At 42.3% G+C, this 24,666-nt stretch overlaps 1 protein-coding gene and 1 long non-coding RNA gene across 7 annotated transcripts in view; one reads left to right on the plus strand and one right to left on the minus strand.

The window, feature by feature from the left end:
* LOC119659134 (serine/threonine-protein phosphatase 2A 56 kDa regulatory subunit gamma isoform) overlaps positions 1-17,736 on the plus strand; it is a 144,829-nt gene extending 127,093 nt beyond the window's left edge. For 4 of the 6 annotated variants that reach the window (XM_038067059.1, XM_038067060.1, XM_038067066.1 and 1 more), the window contains one exon: positions 16,343-17,736. In XM_038067059.1, coding sequence (XP_037922987.1) covers positions 16,343-16,486 — 144 coding nt within the window. In that variant the 3' untranslated portion in view covers positions 16,487-17,736. Of the gene's footprint in view, positions 1-15,643; positions 15,732-16,342 lie in introns of all 6 variants that reach the window. The other 2 variants (XM_038067062.1, XM_038067065.1) reach the window with 2 other exon arrangements.
* Positions 274-23,806, minus strand: LOC119659135. Its single transcript, XR_005250319.1, has 4 exons — positions 23,517-23,806; positions 22,937-23,310; positions 22,503-22,882; positions 274-1,848 (listed from the first exon to the last, which is right to left on the minus strand). It is a non-coding gene; the product is annotated as an uncharacterized LOC119659135 (long non-coding RNA).
* Positions 23,807-24,666: the final 860 nt, after the last annotated feature.

Consider the following 24,666-nt stretch of genomic DNA (forward strand, 5'->3'; position numbering starts at 1 on the left):
CAGATCGATCACTTTGCTAGCGGCAGTAGATTTAGGAAATGCCTCTTGGATGTGGAGGGAGGCGCTGACATCGGCTTCGAGAGGAATCACCATTTAATGGTTGCTTACTTTCATATGCAGGTTGCGTCCACCATATTGCGTAGGGTTGGAGAGTTGCAACCACCACGTTCAACATCGACCGCTTATATGATCCAGCTGCCGGTCGACATTAGGAAAGCTACCTTGCTGATCAGAGGCAGATACACTAAGCAACCCACCTGGAAATATTGGGCCGCCATCAAAAATGTTCTTTTCTCGGGTGCTACACGGCCCATGTCCCGAAGGAGCCTCATAAGATCTGGCTGACTGCCGAATCGTAGACTGCTGCAACTGATAAAGGTTGTGAAGCGCCCGAAGTCCGTTACCAAACGAAGTCTTGGGAAGTTCAGTGTAGCGTGTGCCGTGACAAAAGCAAATTTTGCGCTGGTCAGGGAAGCGGAGGATGCCGCAAAACGCAATGAGTTTAGAAGGGTATACCGCATCATGAAAGAGCTTGCAGGTGGCCGCAAATCTTTCGATGGCCCGGTGAATGACGTTAACGGTCGACTTCTCATTCACGATGACGAGCAACTAAAGAGGTGAAAAAAACACTTCACCACGGTTTTTATTATATCCGGTGAGTTTCCTCCTCTTGCGGGTGAAATGGCTAGCCACCGTAATGCAGATACGGACTGTTCCTCCGAGTAGAAGAAAACTATTTCTGCTATCAATGCACTCAAATGGAGTAAAGCCGCTAGAACTGACCGTCTCGCCGCAGAGTCAATTATCTCTGTACCAGCAGGTCTGCTGCTTCCACTTGTACGGAAGTCTTTGGAATCCGAGACCTTTCTCGGAGATTGGAAGAAGGGAATTATCGGTACGATTCGAATGAATGATTCCGATTTTGAGTGTAATAATTGCAGAGATATCTGCGCGCTTTCTTCCGTCGCAAAGATAGCTAAAATAATCCTGGAACGCATCAAACAACATCTGAAAGTTTGAGAGCAGGCTGGTTTCCGTTCCGGATCCTTCTGCATTGGTCATATTAACACCCTAGAACAGTACACGGACTTTAGATTTTCGCTTCATCTGCTCTTCATCGATTTCGTGAAGGCTTTCGATAGTGTGCACGGGGATGGTATCTGTCTTACGTAGGAGGAGCATTCAGAAGAAACTCATAGATATCATCAGATTTGCATATGATGTCAGGTGCTGTACCGAGGTCAAATTTGAGAGGAATTTAAGGTTCAAAGCCGAGTTTAGCAGGATTACATCTTGTCACTGGTATTGTTTCTCCTTGCCCGGAGGACAACGAAAATTATTTTTGTTGTGTTAATTAGGAATGCGTCAGGACAGAGAGGGGGAGCTTATAAAAAGTTTAAATTTATCTTTTGGTTCATTATGTTGTTCTTATTGTCTTTTCTGCAACATTGATCGTTCTGATTAACATTTATGTAATGAAATACTCTGATTTGATGGATAATTATTTATTCTAAAAAATCTAAACCAACTAGTGGTGACCCCGACAAGGAATCGAAAATAAATAAAAGTAACTGATTGTAATTGACGATTATGTTAGAGAAAGTCCCCAGTGCGGCCGAATTTTCCGCAACCGAGCGTAGACGTGGAATTTCGATGTGTGCGTGTTTTCCTTTTTGAAGTGAAACAGGGGGAAGAAATCGAATACGAGCGCACCGTCATTCTCGACCCGCAGATATACAGCGAAAACCTCAAATCATCGCTGTCTCCAAAGAAAAGTTGACGACATCCCTTGCCGCCTGGAAATCAGTAGCTGTTCGAACTCTTGCCCGACAGTTCTGGTGAACATTCCTAGAAAGAAACAAGAAAATGTGTGCAATCAGTTTTAACATGGTTACGGTTTAAATTGCATTTCCCTTTCCTGTTGAATCGGCAGTACCTCTTTCTCTTCCGAAAAAACATAAATACACAGAAAAGGACGCCGGAAGAGACGGCGCAGGACCATTTAATTCTCCGTTTTTGATTTCTTGTGGGTTGTTCGCTTCCGCTCACGATGTCCACCAGGATGGAAGCAAGTCCCTCAGTAACTACCGTGGCCGTACGGGTTCCGTCGTTTTGGCGTAGGAGCAAGGTATCGTAGTTTCTTCAACTCGAGACCCAATTCGCTTTGGCTGGCGTCACAATAGACGCCATTCGCTTCAATAATGCGTTGGTCGGGCCGACGTTCTTGAGGACTGCTTTTACAAAAGACTAAAGAAGCAGCTCATAAAGCGCCTATCAGTAAGTAATATGGCTAAACTTAAGCACTTACTGACAGAGCTCACATTGAGTGACCATGTGCCAAGCTAACTGCTGCGTGAAATGAAGCAGTTGGGTGTTGGCAAAGTTGACAACAAGCTGCTACAACCTTTGCAGCCACAGAAGCTCCCGGAGAGCACACAGCTATCCTGGGCTGTGCTGATTCGGAGTCCCTGGACATGTTAGCCGTCACCGCGGACAAAATTCATGAGGTCCACATGTGACCCATGGTTGGCGAAGTGTCTCGCGGCAGATCAAGCCAGGTGGGTCAGCTGCAGTAGATGCTGGCAGAATCAACAACTACCGTCGCAGAAGCCGTCGGTGCTTTGCGTTCGAAAATTAGGACTAGATCAAGATGTAGATTCGCCTCCCAAAATGGGCGATTTGAATGGTTGGTATGTCGTCGGTACCTTCGATAAGTACCTGGGCATGCTAGTACCATCATAGGTTCACTGAAAGGGCTAAAAACTGTACCAGCTCATGCAATTTCTTACCAAAAAAATTAGATTTGCCGGGAGTTCTGGCGACTGCTACCCCTCACAATCGACCCCTTGAGCCGGCACAACTATCTGGTCGATACAGGCGCATCATAAGTTAATACCGCAATCATTGAAACTCGCGCCAGCAAATTCTTTGTCGATCCGATCGTTGCAAGTGGACTAGAGTTTAGGACTTTGGCTAACGTTTTCTTGGGGCTCCATTATTGCGGACATCAATATACCCATTTTAGGCGCGGATTTCTTGTGCCACTATGAATTGCTAGTGGATATACATAATAGGGTCCTCATTGACCCAACAACTTCCCTTAGGTCATCAGGAAAAATCTTATCCTGCTCACCCAGCACTCTTCCCATCCATTTTGGTCAAGACATACCACCAAATCTCTGTACCTTACGAAGACATTGCGAAAACGGCAATATGTACACCTTTCAGACTCTTCGAATTCACTAGGATGAACTTTGGACTGTGCGCCGTGGCGCAAACCTTTCAGAGATTCATCCACTCTATCCTACGAAATCTCCACTTTTGCTTCGTATATTTGTCTATCGCGTTTTCTTCTGAGTCCGCGAGTGAATTTTTCAACGTCTCCTTGTGGCCGGTCTAGTACGTTGAGAAATTCAAATTCCTGCAATCGCAGGCGAGATTCCTCAGCCACTTGATTATCCCTGGAGGCATCCAACCAGACTTAGTCAAAGCGCAAGGGATTCCGAGCTTCCCGCTATATATATACCGTATCGTGTATATATATCGTATATATATACCGTATACATGCTTTTATTCCGTATATATGCGTATACGTGCGTATATACCATATATCGTATATACCGCATATATATACTGTATACCGTAGTGTATATATATATATCGTGGATATATATATATATATTTTTTTGTGCGTACACGGAGGTGGAAAATCTTAGAAAGATGCGTCCGTCGCAGCTCCACCGCCCGAACGCCGGAACTAAAGCGGGCGCGTCTGGGATTCACACCCACTAAAAACCACCCCCGGTCTCTCCAGCCCCAGCCCGCGGGACCACCATTGAGGTATTACTTCGCGGGGTAGGTTTGCTCTTAGGCACTCATCCTTCTCCTATTTGCAGCTTTCCTTCTTCTTTGGTCCTTCAGCAACTCCTCCTGCATTTGGATGATTGCGGAGCCAACCGCAAGCCACTTCTCCTCGATCTCCAGCATCTCAGTAACCAAGCTCTCCGGGGTCCCGCTCTTGCCCAGCACCTGGTTTAAGCTCCTTCTCTCCATCACAAATCGTGGGCAGTGAAACATCACATGCTTTGGATCCTCCGGTATGCCATCGTATCTGGGACAGTTCGGAGAATCATTCAACCCACAGCGGTGCAGATACTACCTGGAGCAACCACCGTTTCCCGTGAGGAACTGGGTATTGTGGTAGTTGGTCTGCCCATGTTTTCGCTCAAGCCACACCCTGATGTTGGGAATGAGCCTGTCCGCCCACCGACCTTTCGTAGACTCGTCCCGTCTGCGTTGCCAGAGATCAAGCGACTCTGACCTTTCCACATTTCTACGCTGTGCATGCCCCTCCATACGTCTTGCATTGTACAACACACTCATTTCTTTGGCCAGAATGTCAACCGGGATCATGCCTGCCACCACCAATACTGCCTCATCTGATGTGGTCCTAAATGCACTGCAAACCCTCAAAGCCATCCGCCAGTAAACCGAGTTCACCTGCTTCCGCCTCTGAGAGTTTGCAAGCGCCTCTGCCCACACAGGTGACGAGTAGAGCAGGATGGAGCGCACCACTTCGGCTAGCACCAACCTCCGGCAATGTTTCGGCCCACCAAAATTTGGCAACATTTTTGCAAGTGCCATGGTGGTACTGGCTGCCTTTTGGCATGCATACTCTAGGTGTTCCAACTCAATTTGGTGTCAATTATTACCCCCAGGTATTTAATAGCCGGCTTCGATACGACCGTATGTCCACCGACCTCCACTTTCAGAGTGTTATTTTTCTTGCGGTTCGTTATTAAGACATATCGTATCGTATATATATGCCGTATATCGCATACCGCATATCGTATCGTATATATACCGTATATCGTATACCGTATTGTATATATATACCGCATATCGTATCGTATATATATACCGTATATCGCATACCGCATATATGTACCGTATATCGCATACCGTATCGTATATATACCGTATATCGGGTACGCTATCGTATATATATACCGCATATCGTATCGCATATATATACCGTATATCGCATACCGCAAATCGTATCGTATATATACCGTATATCGTATACGGTATCGTATACCGTATATCGTATCGCATATATATACCGTATATCGCATACCGCATATCGTATCGTATATATACACCGCATATCGTGTCGTATATATACCGTATATCGTATACCGCATATCGTATCGCATATATATACCGTATATCGTATGCCGCATATCGTATCGCATATATATACCGCATATCGTATCGCATATATATACCGTATATCGTATACCGCATACAGTATCGTATATATACCGTATATCGTGTACGCTATCGTATATATACCGCATATCGTATCGCATATATACCGTATATCGTATACGGCATCGTATACGGCATCGTATACGATATCGTATACCGCATATCGTATCGCATATATATACCGTATATCGCACGCCGCATATCGTATCGCATATATACCGTATATCGTATACGGTATCGTATACGATATCGTATACCGCATATCGTATCGCATATATATACCGTACACCGCATATCGTATCGCATATATACCGTATATCGCATACGGCATCCTATACGATATCGTATACCGCATACAGTATCGTATATATACCGTATATCGTGACACTATCGTATATATATCCGCATATCGTATACGGTATCGTATATTTATACCGCATATCGTATCGCATATATACCGTATGTCGTATACCGCATACAGTATCGTATATATACCGTATATCGTGTACGCTATCGTATATATATACCGCATATCGTATCGCATATATATACAGCATATCGTATACGGTATCGTATATATATACCGCATATCGTATCGTATATATACCGTATATGGTATACGGTATCGTATATATATACCGCATATCGTATCGCATATATATACCGTATCGTATATATACCGTATATCGTGTACGCTATCGTATATATATACCGCATATCGTATCGCATATATATACCGTATATTGCATACCGTATCGTATATATACCGTATATCGTGTACGCTATCGTATATATATACCGCATATCATATCGCATATATATACCGCATATCGTATACGGTATCGTATATATATACCGCATATCGTATCGTATATATACCGTATATCGTATACGGTATCGTATATATATACCGCATATCGTATCGCATATATATACCGTATATCGCATACCATATCGTATATATACCGTATATCGTGTACGCTATCGTATATATATACCGTATATCGTATCGCATATATATACCGCATATCGTATACGGTATCGTATATATATACCGCATATCGTATCGTATATATACCGTATATCGTATACGGTATCGTATATATATACCGCATATCGTATCGCATATATATACCGTATCGTATATATACCGTATATCGTGTACGCTATCGTATATATATACCGCATATCGTATCGCATATATACTGTATATCGTATCGCATATATATACCGTATATCGTATACCGCATACAGTATAGTATATATACCGCATATCATATCGCATATATATACCGCATATCGTATACGGTATCGTATATATATACCGCATATCGTATCGTATATATACCGTATATCGTATACGGTATCGTATATATATACCGCATATCGTATCGCATATATATACCGTATCGTATATATACCGTATATCGTGTACGCTATCGTATATATATACCGCATATCGTATCGCATATATACTGTATATCGTATCGCATATATATACCGTATGTCGTATACCGCATACAGTATCGTATATATACCGTATATCGTGTACGCTATCGTATATATATACCGCATATCGTATCGCATATATATACCGCATATCGTATACGGTATCGTATATATATACCGCATATCGTATCGCATATATACCGTATGTCGTATACCGCATACAGTATCGTATATATACCGTATATCGTGTACGCTATCGTATATATATACCGCATATCGTATCGCATATATATACAGCATATCGTATACGGTATTGTATATATATACCGCATATCGTATCGCATATATATACCGTATATCGTATACGGTATCGCATATATATACCGCATATCGCATGCCGCATATCGTATCGTATATATACCGTCTATCGTATACGGTATCGTATACCGCATATCGTATGGCATATATATTACCGTATATCGCATACCGCATATCGTATCGTATATATACCGTATATCGTATACGGTATCGTATATATATTCCGCATATCGTATCGCATATATATACCGTATATTGCATACCGTATCGTATATATACCGTATATCGTGTACGCTATCGTATATATATACCGCATATCGTATCGCATATATATACCGCATATCGCATGCCGCATATCATATCGCATATATATACCGTCTATCGTATACCGCGTATCGTATCGCATATATACCGTATATCGCATACCGCATACAGTATCGTATATATACCGTATATCGTGTACGCTATCGTATATATATCGTATACGATATCGTATATATATACCGCATATCGTACGCGTATATACCGTATATCGTGTACGCTATCGTATATATTACCGCATATCGTACGCATATATATACCGTATATCGTGTACTCTATCGTATATATATACCGCATATCGTATCGCATATATATACCGCATATCGTATCGCATATATATACCGCATATCGTATCGCATATATACCGTATATCGTATACGGTATCGCATATATATACCGCAGATCGCATGCCGCACATCGTATCGCATATGTATACCGCATATCGTATACGGTATCGTATACCGCATATCGTATGGCATATATACCGTATATCGCATACCGCATACAGTATCGTATATATATATCGTATACGATATCGTATATATATACCGCATATCCTATCGCATATATACCGTATATCGTATACGGTAGCGTATATATATACCGCATATCGTATCGCATATATATACCGCATATTGTATCGCATATATATACCGTATATCGCATACCGTATCGTATACGATATCGTATACCGCGTATCGTATCGCATATTACCGTATATCGCATACCGCATACAGTATCGTATATATACCGTATATCGCATACCGTATCGTATATATACCGTATATCGTATACGCTATCGTATATATATACCGCATATCGTATCGCATATATATACCGTATATCGTATACGGTATCGCATATATATACCGCAGATCGCATGCCGCACATCGTATCGCATATGTATACCGCATATCGTATACGGTATCGTATACCGCATATCGTATGGCATATATATACCGTATATCGCATACTGCATATCGTATCGTATATATACCGTATATCGTGTACGCTATCGTATATATATACCGCATATCGTATACGGTATCGTATATATATACCGCATATCGTATCGCATATGTACCGTATATCGCATACCGTATCGTATATATACCATATATCGTGTACGCTATCGTATATATATATCGTATACGATATCGTATATATATATATACCGCATATCGTATCGCATATATACCGTATATCGTGTACGCTATCGTATATATATACCGCATATCGTATCGCATATATACCGTATATCGTATACGATATCGTATCGCATATATATACCGTATATCGTATACCGCATACAGTATCGTATATATACCGTATATCGTGTACGCTATCGTATATATTACCGCATATCGTACGCATATATATACCGTATATCGTGTACGCTATCGTATATATATACCGCATATCGTATCGCATATATATACCGCAGATCGCATGCCGCACATCGTATCGCATATGTATACCGTCTATCGTATACGGTATCGTATACCGCATATCGTATGGCATATATATACCGTATATCGCATACTGCATATCGTATCGTATATATACCGCATATCGTATAGGGTATCGTATATATATACCGCATATCGTATCGCATATATACCGTATATCGCATACCGTATCGTATATATACCGTATATCGTATACGGTATCGTATATATATACCGCATATCGTATCGCATATATATACCGTATAACGCATATCGTAGCGTATAAACCGTATATCGTGTACGCTATCGTATATATATACCGCATATCGTATACGCTATCGTATATATATACCGCATATCGTATACGGTATCGTATATATATACCGCATATCGTATCGCATATATACCGTATATCGCATACCGCATACAGTATCGTATATATACCGTATATCGTGTACGCTATCGTATATATTACCGCATATCGTACGCATATATACCGTATATCGTGTACGCTATCGTATATATATACCGCATATCGTATCGCATATATATACCGCATATCGTATACGGTATCGTATATATATACCGCATATCGTATCGCATATATATACCGTATATCGTATCGCATATATATACCGTATATCGTATACGGTATCGTATACCGCATATCGTATCGCAATATATACCGTATATCGCATGCCGCATATCGTATCGCATATATACCGTATATCGTATACGATACGATGCGGTATACCGCATACAGTAGCGTATATATACCGTATATCGTGTACGCTATCGTATATATTACCGCATATCGTACGCATATATATACCGTATATCGTGTACTCTATCGTATATATATACCGCATATATACCGTATATCGTATACGATATCGCATCGCATATATATACCGCATATCGTATCGCATACATATACCGTATCGTATATATACCGTATATCGTGTACGCTATCGTATATATTACCGCATATCGTACGCATATATACCGTATATCGTACGCATATATACCGTATATCGTGTACGCTATCGTGTATATATACCGCATATCGTATCGCATATATATACCGTATATCGCATACCGTATCGTATATATACCGTATATCGTGTACGCTATCGTATATATATACCGCATATCGTATCGCATATATACCGTATATCGCATACCGCATACAGTATCGTATACATGCCGTATATCGTGTACGCTACCGTATATATTACCGCATATCGTACGCATATATATATAGCATATCATATACGGTATCGTAATACCGCATATCGTATCGCATATATATACCGCATATCGTATCGCATATATATACCGCATATCGTATACGGTATCGTATATATATACCGCATATCGTATCGTATATATACCGTATATCGTATACCGCATACAGTATCGTATATATGCCGTATATCGTGTACGCTATCGTGTATATATACCGCATATCGTATCGCATACATATACCGTATCGTATATATACCGTATATCGTGTACGCTATCGTATATATATACCGCATATCGTATCGCATATATACCGTATATCGCATACCGCATACAGTATCGTATATATGCCGTATATCGTGTACGCTATCGTATACCGCATATCGTATCGCATATATATACCGTATCGTATATATACCGTATATCGTGTACGCTATCGTATATATATACCGCATCGTATCGCATATATATACCGTATATCGCATACCGTATCGTATATATACCGTATATCGTGTACGCTATCGCATATATATACCGCATATTGTATCGCATATATATACCGCATATCGTATACGGTATCGTATATATATACCGCATATCGTATCGCATATATACCGTATATCGCATACGGTATCGTATATATATACCGCATATCGTATCGCATATATATACCGCATATCGTATACGGTATCGTATATATATACCGCATATCGTATCGTATATATACCGTATATCGTATACGGTATCGTATATATATACCGCATATCGTATCGCATATATATACCGTATCGTATATATCCGTATATCGTGTACGCTATCGTATATATATACCGCATATCGTATCGCATATATACCGTATATCGTGTACGCTATCGTATATATATACCGTATATCGTATCGCATATATATTACCGCATATCGTATACGGTATCGTATATATATACCGCATATCGTATCGCATATATACCGTATATCGCATACGGTATCGTATATATATACCGCATATCGTATCGCATATATATACCGCATATCGTATACGGTATCGTATATATATACCGCATATCGTATCGTATATATACCGTATATCGTATACGGTATCGTATATATATACCGCATATCGTATCGCATATATATACCGTATCGTATATATCCGTATATCGTGTACGCTATCGTATATATATACCGCATATCGTATCGCATATATACCGTATATCGCATACCGCAACAGTATCGTATATATGCCGTATATCGTGTACGCTATCGTATATATATACCGCATATCGTATCGCATATATATACCGTATATCGTATCGCATATATACCGTATATCGCATACGGTATCGTATATATATACCGCATATCGTATCGCATATATATACCGCATATCGTATACGGTATCGTATATATATACCGCATGTCGTATCGTATATATACCGTATATCGTATACGGTATCGTATATATATACCGCATATCGTATCGCATATATATACCGTATATCGCATACCGTATCGTATATATACCGTATATCGTGTACGCTATCGTATATATATACCGCATATCGTATCGCATATATATCCGTATATCGTATACGCTATCGTATATATATACCGCATATCGTATCGCATATATATACCGCATATCGTATACGGTATCGTATATATATACAGCATATCGTATCGCATATATATACCGTATATCGTATACCGCATACAGTATCGTATATATCCGTATATCGTGTACGCTATCGTATATATTACCGCATATCGTATCGCATATATACCGTATATCGTATACCACATACAGTATCGTATATAAACCGTATATCGTGTACGCTATCGTATATATATACCGCATATCGTATCGCATATATATACCGTATATCGCATGCCGCATATCGTATCGCATATATATACCGTATATCGCATGCCGCATATCGTATCGCATATATATACCGTATATCGCATGCCGCATATCGTATCGCATATGTATACCGTATATCGTATCGTATATGCGGTATCGTATATATATATCGTATATCGTGTAGATATATAAACTACTTAGCAACGAAAACCTAGAATGAAAGCGAAAGTTGCGTTCTCTGTAGGGATCGTGGCGCATCTGGTGAGAGCGTCACACACACTGCGGGGTCGGGATGGTGTCCAAATTTCAGGGCGGAATTGAAAAGTGCTAGGGTGCGAATGTCATGATCCGCATTTTACAAATTAACATGCACCGGAGTGCAACCGCTCACCAGTTACTAGCACAGTTCGTTGCGGTAGTAAATGCTGACCTAGTGCTAATTAGCGAGCAATACCGAAGCAGAGACCCGGTCTCATGGCATCTCGATTTATCGGGCACCGCTGCCATCTAGGTTCAAGACGACGTTCTTGCCGAAGGCATGGTTTGGTCTGGATCCGGTGTTTAGCGATAACGTTTTTTTAGCGTTTACCTGGCGCCGAACGAGACAATGCCGGACTTTCGGCGCCGGCGTGATGCCCTGGGGGACGCCGTTTCGATCACGGAGAGACGAATCCTGGTGTGCGGTGCTTTTAACGAAAGAGTCCTTGAATGGCGCATGCCTCAGGCAGACATCAGAGGGAAAGGGATTCCGGAAATGGCGGCGAGAACCGGGCTGGTAGTTTTAAAGACCGGATTCATGCCAACGTTTCGGCGCCCAGGCTGTGAAGGAGGCATTCCCGACATCACTTTTGCGTCGGAATCTTTGGCATCATCGGTGGATGGGTGGCCAGTCCTAGAAAACTTCTCGCCGTTGTCACTACTTGCCGGCAAGTACCAACCCGACGCTCTCCCTGCCTATGTAATTTCACGAACATCCCGAAGTTCTTCGAAACTCTTGGAGCAGGTAGAATCGTGCTGGAAGGCGCTCCGAGGGGTGGTAGCGTCGCAGCTGACACCGTTCTAAATTCAGTGATGAACCTGATAACGACAGCGTGTGAGGCTACCACGTCCCGGAAGGACCCCAGCCGCGACAAGCCTTTTATGTACTGGTGGACGGCAGAAATTGCCGACCTACGGAGGGACTGTCATAAGCTTCGCCGTTTGGCACAACGTCTGCAGGCCAACGAGGAGGCATGCACCATAAAGGCACAGTATAGATCAGCAAAAAGGAGACTCCACAGCGCTATAAACAAAAATAAAGCTCGCGGCTGGGAGAACCTTGTCAACGAGGTTAATGAGGACCCGTTGGGGCTTGGTTTGTCACCCGGAAAATTGGGGCTCTGCGGAGAGCCTGCATACGAAGCACCGACTAGATGGACCGCATTGTACAGGCATTCTTCCCCAGATATTCTGTACGAGTTGATGTCCATAGCGCAAAAAGGGTCGAGGATTGCCCCTTTTTCACAATGAGAGAGCTCGAAGAAGCGGTTCTCACTATGAAAAACAAGAAGGCTCCAGGATTTGATGGGATCCCGGCGGAAGTTTACAGACTGGTGTTCCGCCAACGTCCAGAAATGCTGCTTGAGGCGTTCAACGCTTGCTTGAAGAAGGGCATCTTTCCTTCATGCTGGAAAGTGGCCAGCCTCACGCTGATCAGCAAGGATAAAGGAGACCCGGAGCTCCCGTCTGCATACCGGCCGCTGCGCATGCTTGACACGGCCGGGATAATGCTCGAGAAGCTCGTCAGGAGTAGACTCGCTGAAGCGATCCGCGCTGCCGAGGGCGTATCCGCAAGGCAGTTAGGGTTCAGAACAGGGAGATCCGCAGTGGATGGTATTATGTAGGTCGTAGATGCGGTTTATCGAACCGAGGCACACGGCCGCCGATCTCGACGGATAGTGCTCCTCATAACACTTGATGTCAGAAATGCCTTCAATTCCGTAACATGGACAGATATGCTAGGCACATTAGAAAACTCATTCCACGTGCCAAGCTGTCTCTTGCGGATATTGAGGGATTATTTGAAAGACCGCTCCCTGCTCTATGAGAAGCTAGAGGGCTAGAGGAGGATGGAAATCACGTCGGGAGTAGCACAGGGATCCATTCTGGGGCCGGACCTCTGGAACGCTTCCTACAATAATCTGCTGAGACTCAATATTCCCGAAGAGTCGCACCTGGTCGGTTATGCAGACGACGTTGCGACACTTGTTGGCGGACGGATTATTGAACAGGCGCCAAGCAGACTTGGTATATTGAAGCGACGTGTGAGTGGATGGATGACTGCTCACGGTTTCAGCCTTGCGCTGAAAAAAACCGAAGTAGTTATCTTGACCCGAAGGAGAATCCCGACCCTGCGTTCCATATCGATCGGCGAGTTGACTATAGAGTCAAAACCAGTGGATAAATACTTTGATGCTTGACTCGAAGATGACATTCTTGGAGCAAATCAACGCAGCAGCGGACAGGACTGCAGTTGAAGTCCGCTAATGGCGAATATTGGAGGCCCTATATCTACTACGAGACGTTTCCCTGTGGGAGCAACGCACTCGGTTCTGCTCTATGGAGCGGAGGTATGGGCTGATGCCCTTAACAAGGAGGTGCATCGTAAGCGCTTTGCTCAGGTGCAGATGCGGGGAGCCCTGCGAGTGGCGTCTGCTTATCGCTGTCTCCGAACCGGCCGTGATGGTTATCGCGAGAGTGATCCCCGTTGACCTCCTTGCCAAGGAGCGCAAAGTTATCTACCGGCCGTGATGAACGTCGACACATCCTTACCGAGTGACAACTCTCTTGACAAAATGAGCCAAAGGGCAGAAGGACTGCGCGGCTCATCGACAATTTAGACCCGAACGAGAGATTGGTTACTTCCTTACCAGTCTTACCTGCACAGGATCGGCAAGGCGCGATCTGCTGATTGTGTGTTCTACAATGGAGTGGCGGACGACGCTGAACACACCTTTTTCTCATGCGAGAGGTGGGATGGCTTTCGTCAGCAGCTTTATGCAGACACGGGGGAGGCTCCCTCCAGACAACATTGTCAGAGAGATGCTAATGAGCACTAGCAGCTGGAACTCGACCGGCGAAGGGACCGGATGGTAAGGGGTTCCCTGAACTAACAACTCCCTTCCTCCCCTCCCGTTGGTTAAATGGATTCCCTGACTTGAAGGCTCCCCAAAGCGGGAGAACGGGAGGGCTACCCCGAAGTAATGTATCAAACGGTTCCAGACTAGTTCCCCGATGATAAGAAGGTGTTTAGTTGGTAATCCGACAGCGTACTGTTGCGGGAGTCCCAATATTCTGTCTGTAAACGCATTCACCTACCCTAATAAAGAAAACCATATATATATATATATTAAAGGCTTTTCAGATGTATAATATAGTAGGGACTCCCAATTATCCGATAACTTCGCCACATTTTATGGCAGCGTGAGAACTTACATGAAGAAGTTTTGAAAATAATATTCTAAATGCATTGCTCAAGCTAGAGTGGTAGCCATTAGCAATAAATATCACTGGAGAGAAGTCAGTTTAGCATTTGGTCGCCTATTTTATTAGGAATTCAAAAGTCTTCAACATCCATCCCAAACGAAGGACCCTTTGTCGGATGATGAATTAATATTTTAGTAACTTACAAGCTTGTCCAAACTGAAAAGGATTTGTTCTAACGATTTGGTTAAATGTTTTCTTTTTCAAGATCCTTGGGGCACCTCAGAACTTAGGTAGATACCAAATGAATACAACATATGAAAGGAGAGCATCCTCTGGCATTGATGCAAGAACAAGTTAAGAAATATCCAGTATTATTGTATGGAACATTTCTATAACAGTAAACCACAACCTATGGTGTACATACACACGTGATTTTGTTTAATTTTAACAGGACATTGACATTGAACCATTTTATTTCATAAGCTTATGCATGACTTAAATATCTTATCAGCGTCATATTTGTTGACAGAACATTGCAGACAACAGTGTCCCGTTTGTAACCGATATTAAAACGAGCATCCCTGCACACACACAACAACTGAATATTATTCCAGGCACATGATCATTGGTCAACTTACCAAACTTACTTCTAAAAACGTTAACGGAATGCTTCCCATCTAATGAAATTTGCTTCCAGTTTTCAGTCTTAATCAGTATCGTTCATTTTTTCGACTTTTTTCCATAGTTCTTGTGTTGTTTAACTCATTTCACATGTTTTGGATAGAAATGGTGATTTGCATGCTATAACAGTAGCATCCCCTGACCGTCTACAGGAATAGACCATCCAAGAACAGTTTTTTTTTGGAGATTTAATGTTTTCATGTAACTTTACGTTTGAATAGTGATTTTTGAATTTGTTTTGTTTGTGTTGTTGAAAAACTGTTTCCTTTCTGATCCCCTTTAGATTCGAAATGGCCGAAATAAGGACAAACCATTGATCCGACGCAAATCGGACCTACCTGCAGATACCGGCACCGTGAAAGCCTTAATTGAACACAAACGTGCCGACGAGTATCTACAAACGCCACCGGACGTTAATAAATGCTAGAACATAATATTGCTATTACTAATAAATTATGTAATGATTTATTATTATTTATACAGTTACATAAATAAAAAAACATACAAAATACCGACAAAAATATGTGTCTTTAAAGTATCTTTACTCGTTCAATGCAACTCGACGGCGAGAATATTGTGAAATGACATCAAGAGAATGCAACAAGCACACCCAGCTTGGTCGTGAATGTAAGCCAAGCTGAGCGTGGAAATTATTAATAGTTATTACCGAGTAGGCATACAATCAATACATATGAAATGCGCAAAATAATGCAGAAAACATAGGTGCCATTTATATAAATGAAGCAACAAAAGAGAGTAAAGATGATCATGTGACGTATCTAAACTACTGCAGAGGAGAATGTGAATGTTTGTATAAATGGGAAACAATTGAAATGTGTAAAAAGGCTAAGTTATCTATATATTTTATAAATAAATATTGCAAGAGTCAGTGGAGACGTGTAGAGACAAATCGCTTAAAGTTTATTACAGCAGCACTGAGCAAACACACTTAACGCATAAGCAAGACTATGTTGTATAATGAGATAGATTAAATCAAGCTTGAAAATTACAATTTCCTACTCGACATTAACGCCTGTTCCGCGGAAACAATAACGATTCTCCTTTTTTATGAACTCTAATAGCCAGAGAAAACCACAAAGCGGAGAAAAAACACTCTAAACATTTCAATGCTGATCAGACGTAAACGTATATTTGTAAGTTGCTGAGAAAATCTTTAATTTTTTCTACAAATTATTTTATTACGATAATTTCCCTACGGTAACATAATTTACAAGGATACATGCATGGTGAATTTCAAATGATCCCTCGAGAAATGAGGAGAAATCATGCAAATTCGCATTGCAATCGCAACCAACGTATAGATATTTCAATCTTTAGAGCTAAACTAGAGAATTGGCACATCATTGACTTTAAGTTTACAGTAAGACGTTTAATTGTTAGCAATTTATATCTAGAAATGATGATAATGAACAATATTTGTGTATTGGAGGAGATAATTTCTTAATTTTCAAATCACACTCACATTATCACAATTTTGACTTTTTTTACATAACGGAATACAAGCAAGAGTAAATGTTGCATATAAACAATTACGTAAAACCTTATTCTTTCTATAGAATCCAAGTAATGCGTTCCAAATAAAATTTAAAGAATTATGTATTATTATTTATGGTTAAATCTCACAGAAATTATATGTTTTGTAATTCGTACTAGAAACAGAAGTGTTTTGATTCTGAAAGAGAAAGGCTATTTGGAAGAGGTGAGTTATTATTCGCAATTTTTGGAATTACGCAGGTCCAGAGCAAGGTAAGCAGGTTTGTATCAGTGGTCGCTCCTCTTGGAACTGTTAACAGTACGATACAGCATATTTAACAATCGAGGTCCAGATGGAAGAGGTGTACGAGATTAGAACAATTAAGTAATGAGACTGATTCCATAAAAATCGTGTATTTAAAAATTATTGTACAACTCTGACATCCCCTTCAAAGTAGACCCCGTGGGCAGCTATACAGCGATTTCAGTGCGTTTTCCACTCTTCGTAATATTTCTGGAACGCTTCGACTGGGATGTCCGCGAGTACCCTCGTCACGGCCGTTTGGATGTCCGTAATTGACTCAAAATGGGTTCCTTTGACCACCGATTTTGTTCTAGGGAACAACAGTCTTCTGCGATGGTCATTCGATGCTGCTTTTGCTCCTCGCGCACAACTTTTTCATCCTGAAATCGTCTGTTAAAATTCGTCTGACTGTTTCACGGTTCATACCCAGTTCCGAGGCCAATATTCGAACTGTTTAAACACCGATCTTCACGAATTAGGGCGCTCACACGCTGCGTATCCGCGTCAGTTCGCACCTCGACTGGTCTCCTGCTCCGCGCCTCGCCTTCCACGCTTTCACGCCCCTCCTTAAACTCTTTATGCCATCGAAACACTTGGGCACGACTAAGAGCACTATCACCATGCACTTTTACAATTTTAGCGTACATTTCCGAAGGTGTTTTGCCCAATGTGGCAAATTTTATCATGACGCGATGCTCGTTTCTCCATTTTCGCGACGAGCACCACCAACACACATCTACACAACACGGCACAGCAGATGAACTAAACATGCTAGAGCGATGGTGAATATATAAACGGAGAGGGGAAGGATGCCGGGGCAGAGAAGGTTGCAGGTTTACCACAAGCGCGGCAATAAAATCAGTCTCATTACTTAATTGTTTGTGGTGCCAATATTAACATCGGGAGCACCGGAGAGATTGACCATGATAACTTGACCTATCCTCGAGAGGTCTTAGAGCAGAGGATACGAACCCGGTTGTGATCCGAGAAGGATTATTGATTAGACACTCTTTAGTTTGTTACCATGAAAATTTGCTCCTCATCTAGGAAAGTTGGTGCACTGCCCCGTTATACACTGATAAGTTTGTATTAATAATAAAGTCGAAGCGTACGGCTCACATTGGAATCGCAACCTATTAACAGGTTGGCCTTCCTAGATGCGATGATAGACGTCACGTGTTGTAATTCTTCTTGCGAAGATGATTGGTCATCTCCTGTTCCCGCCTGCTCAAGTTTACCACTGTTAAGCATCTGCGACTCAGTTCTAGACATAGAAAGGCTTGCAGACTCCAGGGGTCCTGTATCAATGGGTTGTCGATATATCCCTTCCGGAAGAAGACTAGCAGTTTAGCTGAGGCATATGTCGAGTGCTGCAGATTTATCTGCGCTACTCTCAGCACGATTTGCTTGCGTAGGGGTATTGTCGGTCCCCTTAGACGGTCGACGTTCATATCCCCCAAGAGCTAGTTGGCATCGTAGACTGGGTCTGAACCGTCATCTGATTTCGCATTCCTAATCCCAAATCGCTGCTTTTTTCAGTGCCTCCAAAGACTCTCCATTTATACGGAGTATAAAAGGTTGGCTGTTCACCTGGGGTTTCTCTTTCTTGATCTCCATCCACTTGCCAATGAGGAACCTAGGATTTTGAGCGTGCAGGAATTGGGCTAGCTTGTCCTCACCCATGCGAATCTTCTGCAACTAAATGCGAAGAACTGGTTTCCTGGGAATCTCGTCATATGGGGCAATCTTGAGTTTTGTGCTCTCTTAGGAGTCGTTGACCGCAATAATCAGCTCGCGTGCTATTATGTGCTACCACGGACCACTTGGGAGAAATCAAAGTTGCTTCTTCTTGCTGTCAAAGAGATGCTCGATGACCAGTTCCAACAGCTGCCTCAACACTGACACCAGTTTGCCGCTAGCGGAGTTATCATCCGTCGACGCTCCCCTAGCCACATTCCTGAAAGGTTTCGCAGTGTGTGCTTCTTTGGCTGGACGTTAGTGCTTCGCTGTCTGCAGAGGTTGCTTCGCGTCCTATTCCTTGAAAACTCAGCGCCTCTGCTTTCTTAGTCGACCGTCTTCTAGCTTTCCAAACATGTCCGGATGGCTGAGCAGAGAGGTTTTTATCGTGATTGGAGTTCAGAGACTAGCGAACTCAGTTATGAATAAGGACCCGAGGCCAATCAGGATAATAATCACGGACGAGCGCTACGCCTCCCAATTTATCGTTAAGGTCCTCAATAAAGTACTCTACAACGCTCCAAGGCCCACATCCGATTCGATTGTTGCGTAAACAAATTTTAATATCGTCGTCGATATGGATGGATAACTTTCTGACACTGCCTTTTGAGCCGAACTCCAGCCGACTTCCAACAGTTGGTATTCTCGTCGGCCCTCCTTCCCTGGAAGATTTCTGACAACGACGTTTACACGAAACAGGCACTACGTTTGATGCTCACTAGGTCCAATTTGACGGCAATGGTTCTCGCTAATCCACCTGCCGCCTCACTCCTGAAGGTGCCTGGCGTTGTTTCCAGCATAGTGGTGTTACGGTTGGCATTCGCAATCCTTTGGATGGGTGCTATCTCCTGGCTGCATGTCAGTAACTCATCCCAGAAACAGAACAAGAGAATTGTCTCAGCATGGTTGCCTCTAACAATTTTTACATCCTTGAACTCGAGGATCTTTCATCGAAGAAGATCCTAGTCCCCTTGACTGATCTAATGACACAGATTCTATTAAAACGAACCCGTGGCTCTTGAATCAAAAATATATAAGGACAGTCCTGTAGCTTTGCCGCCAGTAGATAGGAAGAAGCTTTGGCATGGAGTTGCTGGACTATCCTTTATGGCTGATCGCGCCGGGTATAGATTTTCTACTGAAGTGGACAGCCTGTCTTCCACAGATTTCTCCCTGGGGGAAAGTGAATTAGGTGAGGCCTCTAAAATCCGTGCCTCGGCCACGACCTGGTTTCTCAAAGTCCTGGGTGGATTTGAAGTCAGACTGAAGTGACTTCTTACCACTTGGAGAGTTATAATCCTTTGTTTCCCTGTTCAAGTGTTTTTGAATACACCCTTAGTGTAATAGTAAACTACCACAAGCTCTCCCACCACGACAAGGTGGGAGAGCTTGTGGTTCTTTCGGTTCTATTAAGCTTAATTGTGCTGTTTTTGCTCAATCTTACTATAGAACCGTACGTTAGATTGGTACAAATCCTTATCAGTCAAAGACCCCATTTCTTTCCAAATGCCCTCTTGCAGGCATGGTTTTCTTAACCATCAGTTCTATGTTTAGCTTCAAATTTAGGATCAGGATAACACTCAGATTCTGTACATTGAAGAAAAATACCAATCCTTCTCCATTTAGCGGTGAAAGGTAGAATTCAGGCATCCGGTGGGAAAACACATCAGCTCCGTTTTAGTTGGATTTATGCGGCACCTTGTAATGCACAGACATGTCTTCCTTTCTTCCATAACCTCACTCATAAACGAGGGAAACAACCCTGAAATCAACACTGGATGGCTCCTGGAGGGAACCTCTGCTCATAGCTCTGATCAAGTGAATATCTCCCATATCAGATTTGATTATCCTGATTCTTCAAAATTTCTTTTCCGTTTTGTTAACTTGGTCAATATTAGTCAAAACTTTTCCTGGTTTCGTTTAACTTACATTACCGTAGGAATTAGAGAGCTTGGAACTCTCAAATTTGAGAATCTTGCTTCCATAAAAGTTTCGACCTCACTGATTGTTGGAAGCCGCTACTTGTCGCTAAGGGAATCCTCAGAATGGAGTTTACAAGCTGTGTCAAGCTTGCGATAAATAATCGGGAACAATTTAGGGTCCCAACTCGACACGTCAACTTTAAATTTTAAACTTCTTAGTGGACCTAACATCTTTTGGTATGCAGAAAGGCAAATCTAACAACTAGAATACATAGATGTCTACTAATAAACCGTGACTTTCATACCTGTCGTCCAACAGCTTCGAGGAAGCTTCATAGTTAGACGTCTCAACTGCCAAATGCGATACCAATTCTTACAGCTCTCTTTCTAAATAAGGCTTTAAATGAATAAGTCTTTGTAAAGGAGAAATGTTCTGCTCTTCTAGTACTTGTTGAACAATGTTTTTTAAAACCTTTACATCTCCCAACATCGCGTTTAAATTCTTCGATGTCTAGAGCTTTAATTTGTATGGCCTATCCACTAGGACGTTTGCTACCAGCCATCGCGTGGATGAACTTATTGATGGCTTCGTCAAATATTGAAGCCGCATTCAACTCTGACATCGTTGGGTCTACTTCTACACCCCCACGTTTATTTACAACAATTGCTAAATTAGAGTCTAAAGATGCCATGATTTTTTCATACACCTCTAGGGCTTCGTCAAACTTTTTGTCGACAAAATACGGAATTTGTGTGTTTTATAATATTTGCAATTTTCTATCGTTACTAAGAACATTTACACGAAATTGCTAATTTTGTAGCATTGGTGAGATTTCAAACTATCAAACGTTTCTCTCTGCGTCTTAAATAAATCCGCCATTATAAATATATGCTTTTTGTGTATAATGGGGAACGTTTTGTTGTTATATGGGAAACAATATATTGATATACAAAATGCAAAAGTGACAATAAAATATTTCACTCACCCCAAAATTAACTTGTTTGTGTGCGACCTGGACCACAGCAAAAACACAGCACCTGATTATCCTCGAACTTGACATCGATCACAGGTATACGATGCAAAAAAAATACCAGCAAATTCCTATATATTCGATCGTAGTAAATCCTCGAAGAAACTCGAATACGATGTCGCCCTACGTACACGATGTACAAAACGATGGCACATAAAAAGCTCCACAAAATTCCAATATATATTAACTCGTTCCACCTCAATGTCTACTGCACCTTATGCACGGCAAATACGATAATGTGTTGGTCGTTGCACTTCGATGTCAATCTCATGGCTAATTCCTTCACAGATCTCAACATACAGGAGACCCCACGAAATTTGAAAAATTGAAGGTGCCTGAAAAGGTAACTCAGTGAATCACGAAACTAAAATAATAAAATTCAGGATTACCACACAATACTATGCTGCACAAAACTTATTCGCTAGTTTCAAAATACGAAACACTTCAAAGGACCAAGCACCCCTCCAATCCTATTGTGGTTACAGCCTCCTTGATGGCTTTGGTATTCACGCTGTTAAATGTTCCCCCTATATCCAGGAAGGGAACTAATGTATATGCTGCAGGCTAATTAATAAATTGTGAAGAGTGGTTTCTGTGTATTTGCTTTTGAAGACTAGGTGCCCTGAGATTTGTAGAAAGGCAACCTCTCCATGATCCTCCTTAAGACCGAGCACAGTGTAACGCAGGAACCAAGAGATGAAGTCCTCTGCGAGCGGGTAGAGCGACAGTTTAGGCGCAGTTCTATCGCCACTGTACGGGATGCCTGCATACATGATATTTTTTCAGTCCAAAATCTGATTCCTATAGCATTTAATATAAAAAAAAAAAAACAATATTCCTTTTTGGACAAGCAATGATTAAAAAAAACTGTCACGAGGAATTTAACGTTAGGGTCGAATTTTCTAGTGAAAAATATAAAAACTATCAATTTTCTGACTTACATGGATTTATCAAGGAGCCAATACTTACTTACTTTCACTCAGCGCAGGAAGTAGTCCCTAGTGAAAACTGCCAAAATGAACACAAACCGTGGCAGCTCGCAGACGCTCTGAAGCTGCGTCATGTCACCTCACCAAGCTGCGTCTCAATTTGCACCTTGCCTAAGTGATGCTCTCTTGTCTTCAACATGCAAGAGGTGAGGGTGATTGATGAAAAGCCTTTCGCGGGCTCATGGCTACACCCGTCCACTTTGGGTATGAAAAGGACGTCTAAGGATCTCCACAAGTGCGATCGTATCCAGACGAAATGCAGCTCTGACAAATCTCTACGAGCCACGGCTTTTTATAGACCATGACTAGTTTAGATGTAGATGTCTGGTCTGCTCGCGTCGGTGGTTCGAATCAAAAGGAAGGAAGTTCACGCGACGGCCTAGCACGCCAGAATTGTCGGCGGCAGCTCATTGCATCGACGGTGACAACGCTCTGCCGGTAATGCAGTACTGGGTTCACGACTCCGCTGTGCCGCTAGATTGCTCCGCCCCCTTCGCGCGGATTCAGGAGGAACCCGGGACGTGATTCCACCAATGGTGTTACCGTATGATCCTGACGATTCACGAACGCTTTGTTGTAGTGTCCTCCGGTTCGATGAAGGGTTTCAGTCTCGACAAGGAGACCCATTTGAGCCATTTGAAAGAGACTCCCGTCGCTCCAGGATTTTAAAAGGGGTCCCCATATGGTCGATTTAGCGGTCTCCAAGGAGCGTCCACCCAAATAAGGATCGACGAACATGTCTGGAGGTCTCGGGCGTCGTATGTCGGGAATGTGGAGTCGGTCATAGTTTCGAAACCCCATCCCTCAGCAGACGCAGCATGCTTGAATCGCTTAACCCTACCCTAATATCCAGCACAGGGTCGGCGAGGATGTGCGAAAGCCGAGGAGGGCGAAAGGCAAGGACTGGGACCACGAAGGAACACCGCGAGCCATTAAGGCGGCCTTCAGCGTCTAGTGGTCCTGTGGCGTTTGAAAGAGTAAACTCAAACTGCATTACCCGGTCCGTGATGATTACGGCTGGTACACCAAAACGCAGGATCTATTCTCGACAGAAGGCCTAAGCACATGATTTACCGGTTATATGTTGTTGTTGTTGTAGCTTTTAGTTGTCCCGACAAGCTAACAGAGAG

The sequence above is a fragment of the Hermetia illucens genome, chromosome 6 (assembly GCF_905115235.1).
Source record: "Hermetia illucens chromosome 6, iHerIll2.2.curated.20191125, whole genome shotgun sequence".
Lineage (NCBI taxonomy): Eukaryota > Metazoa > Arthropoda > Insecta > Diptera > Stratiomyidae > Hermetia > Hermetia illucens.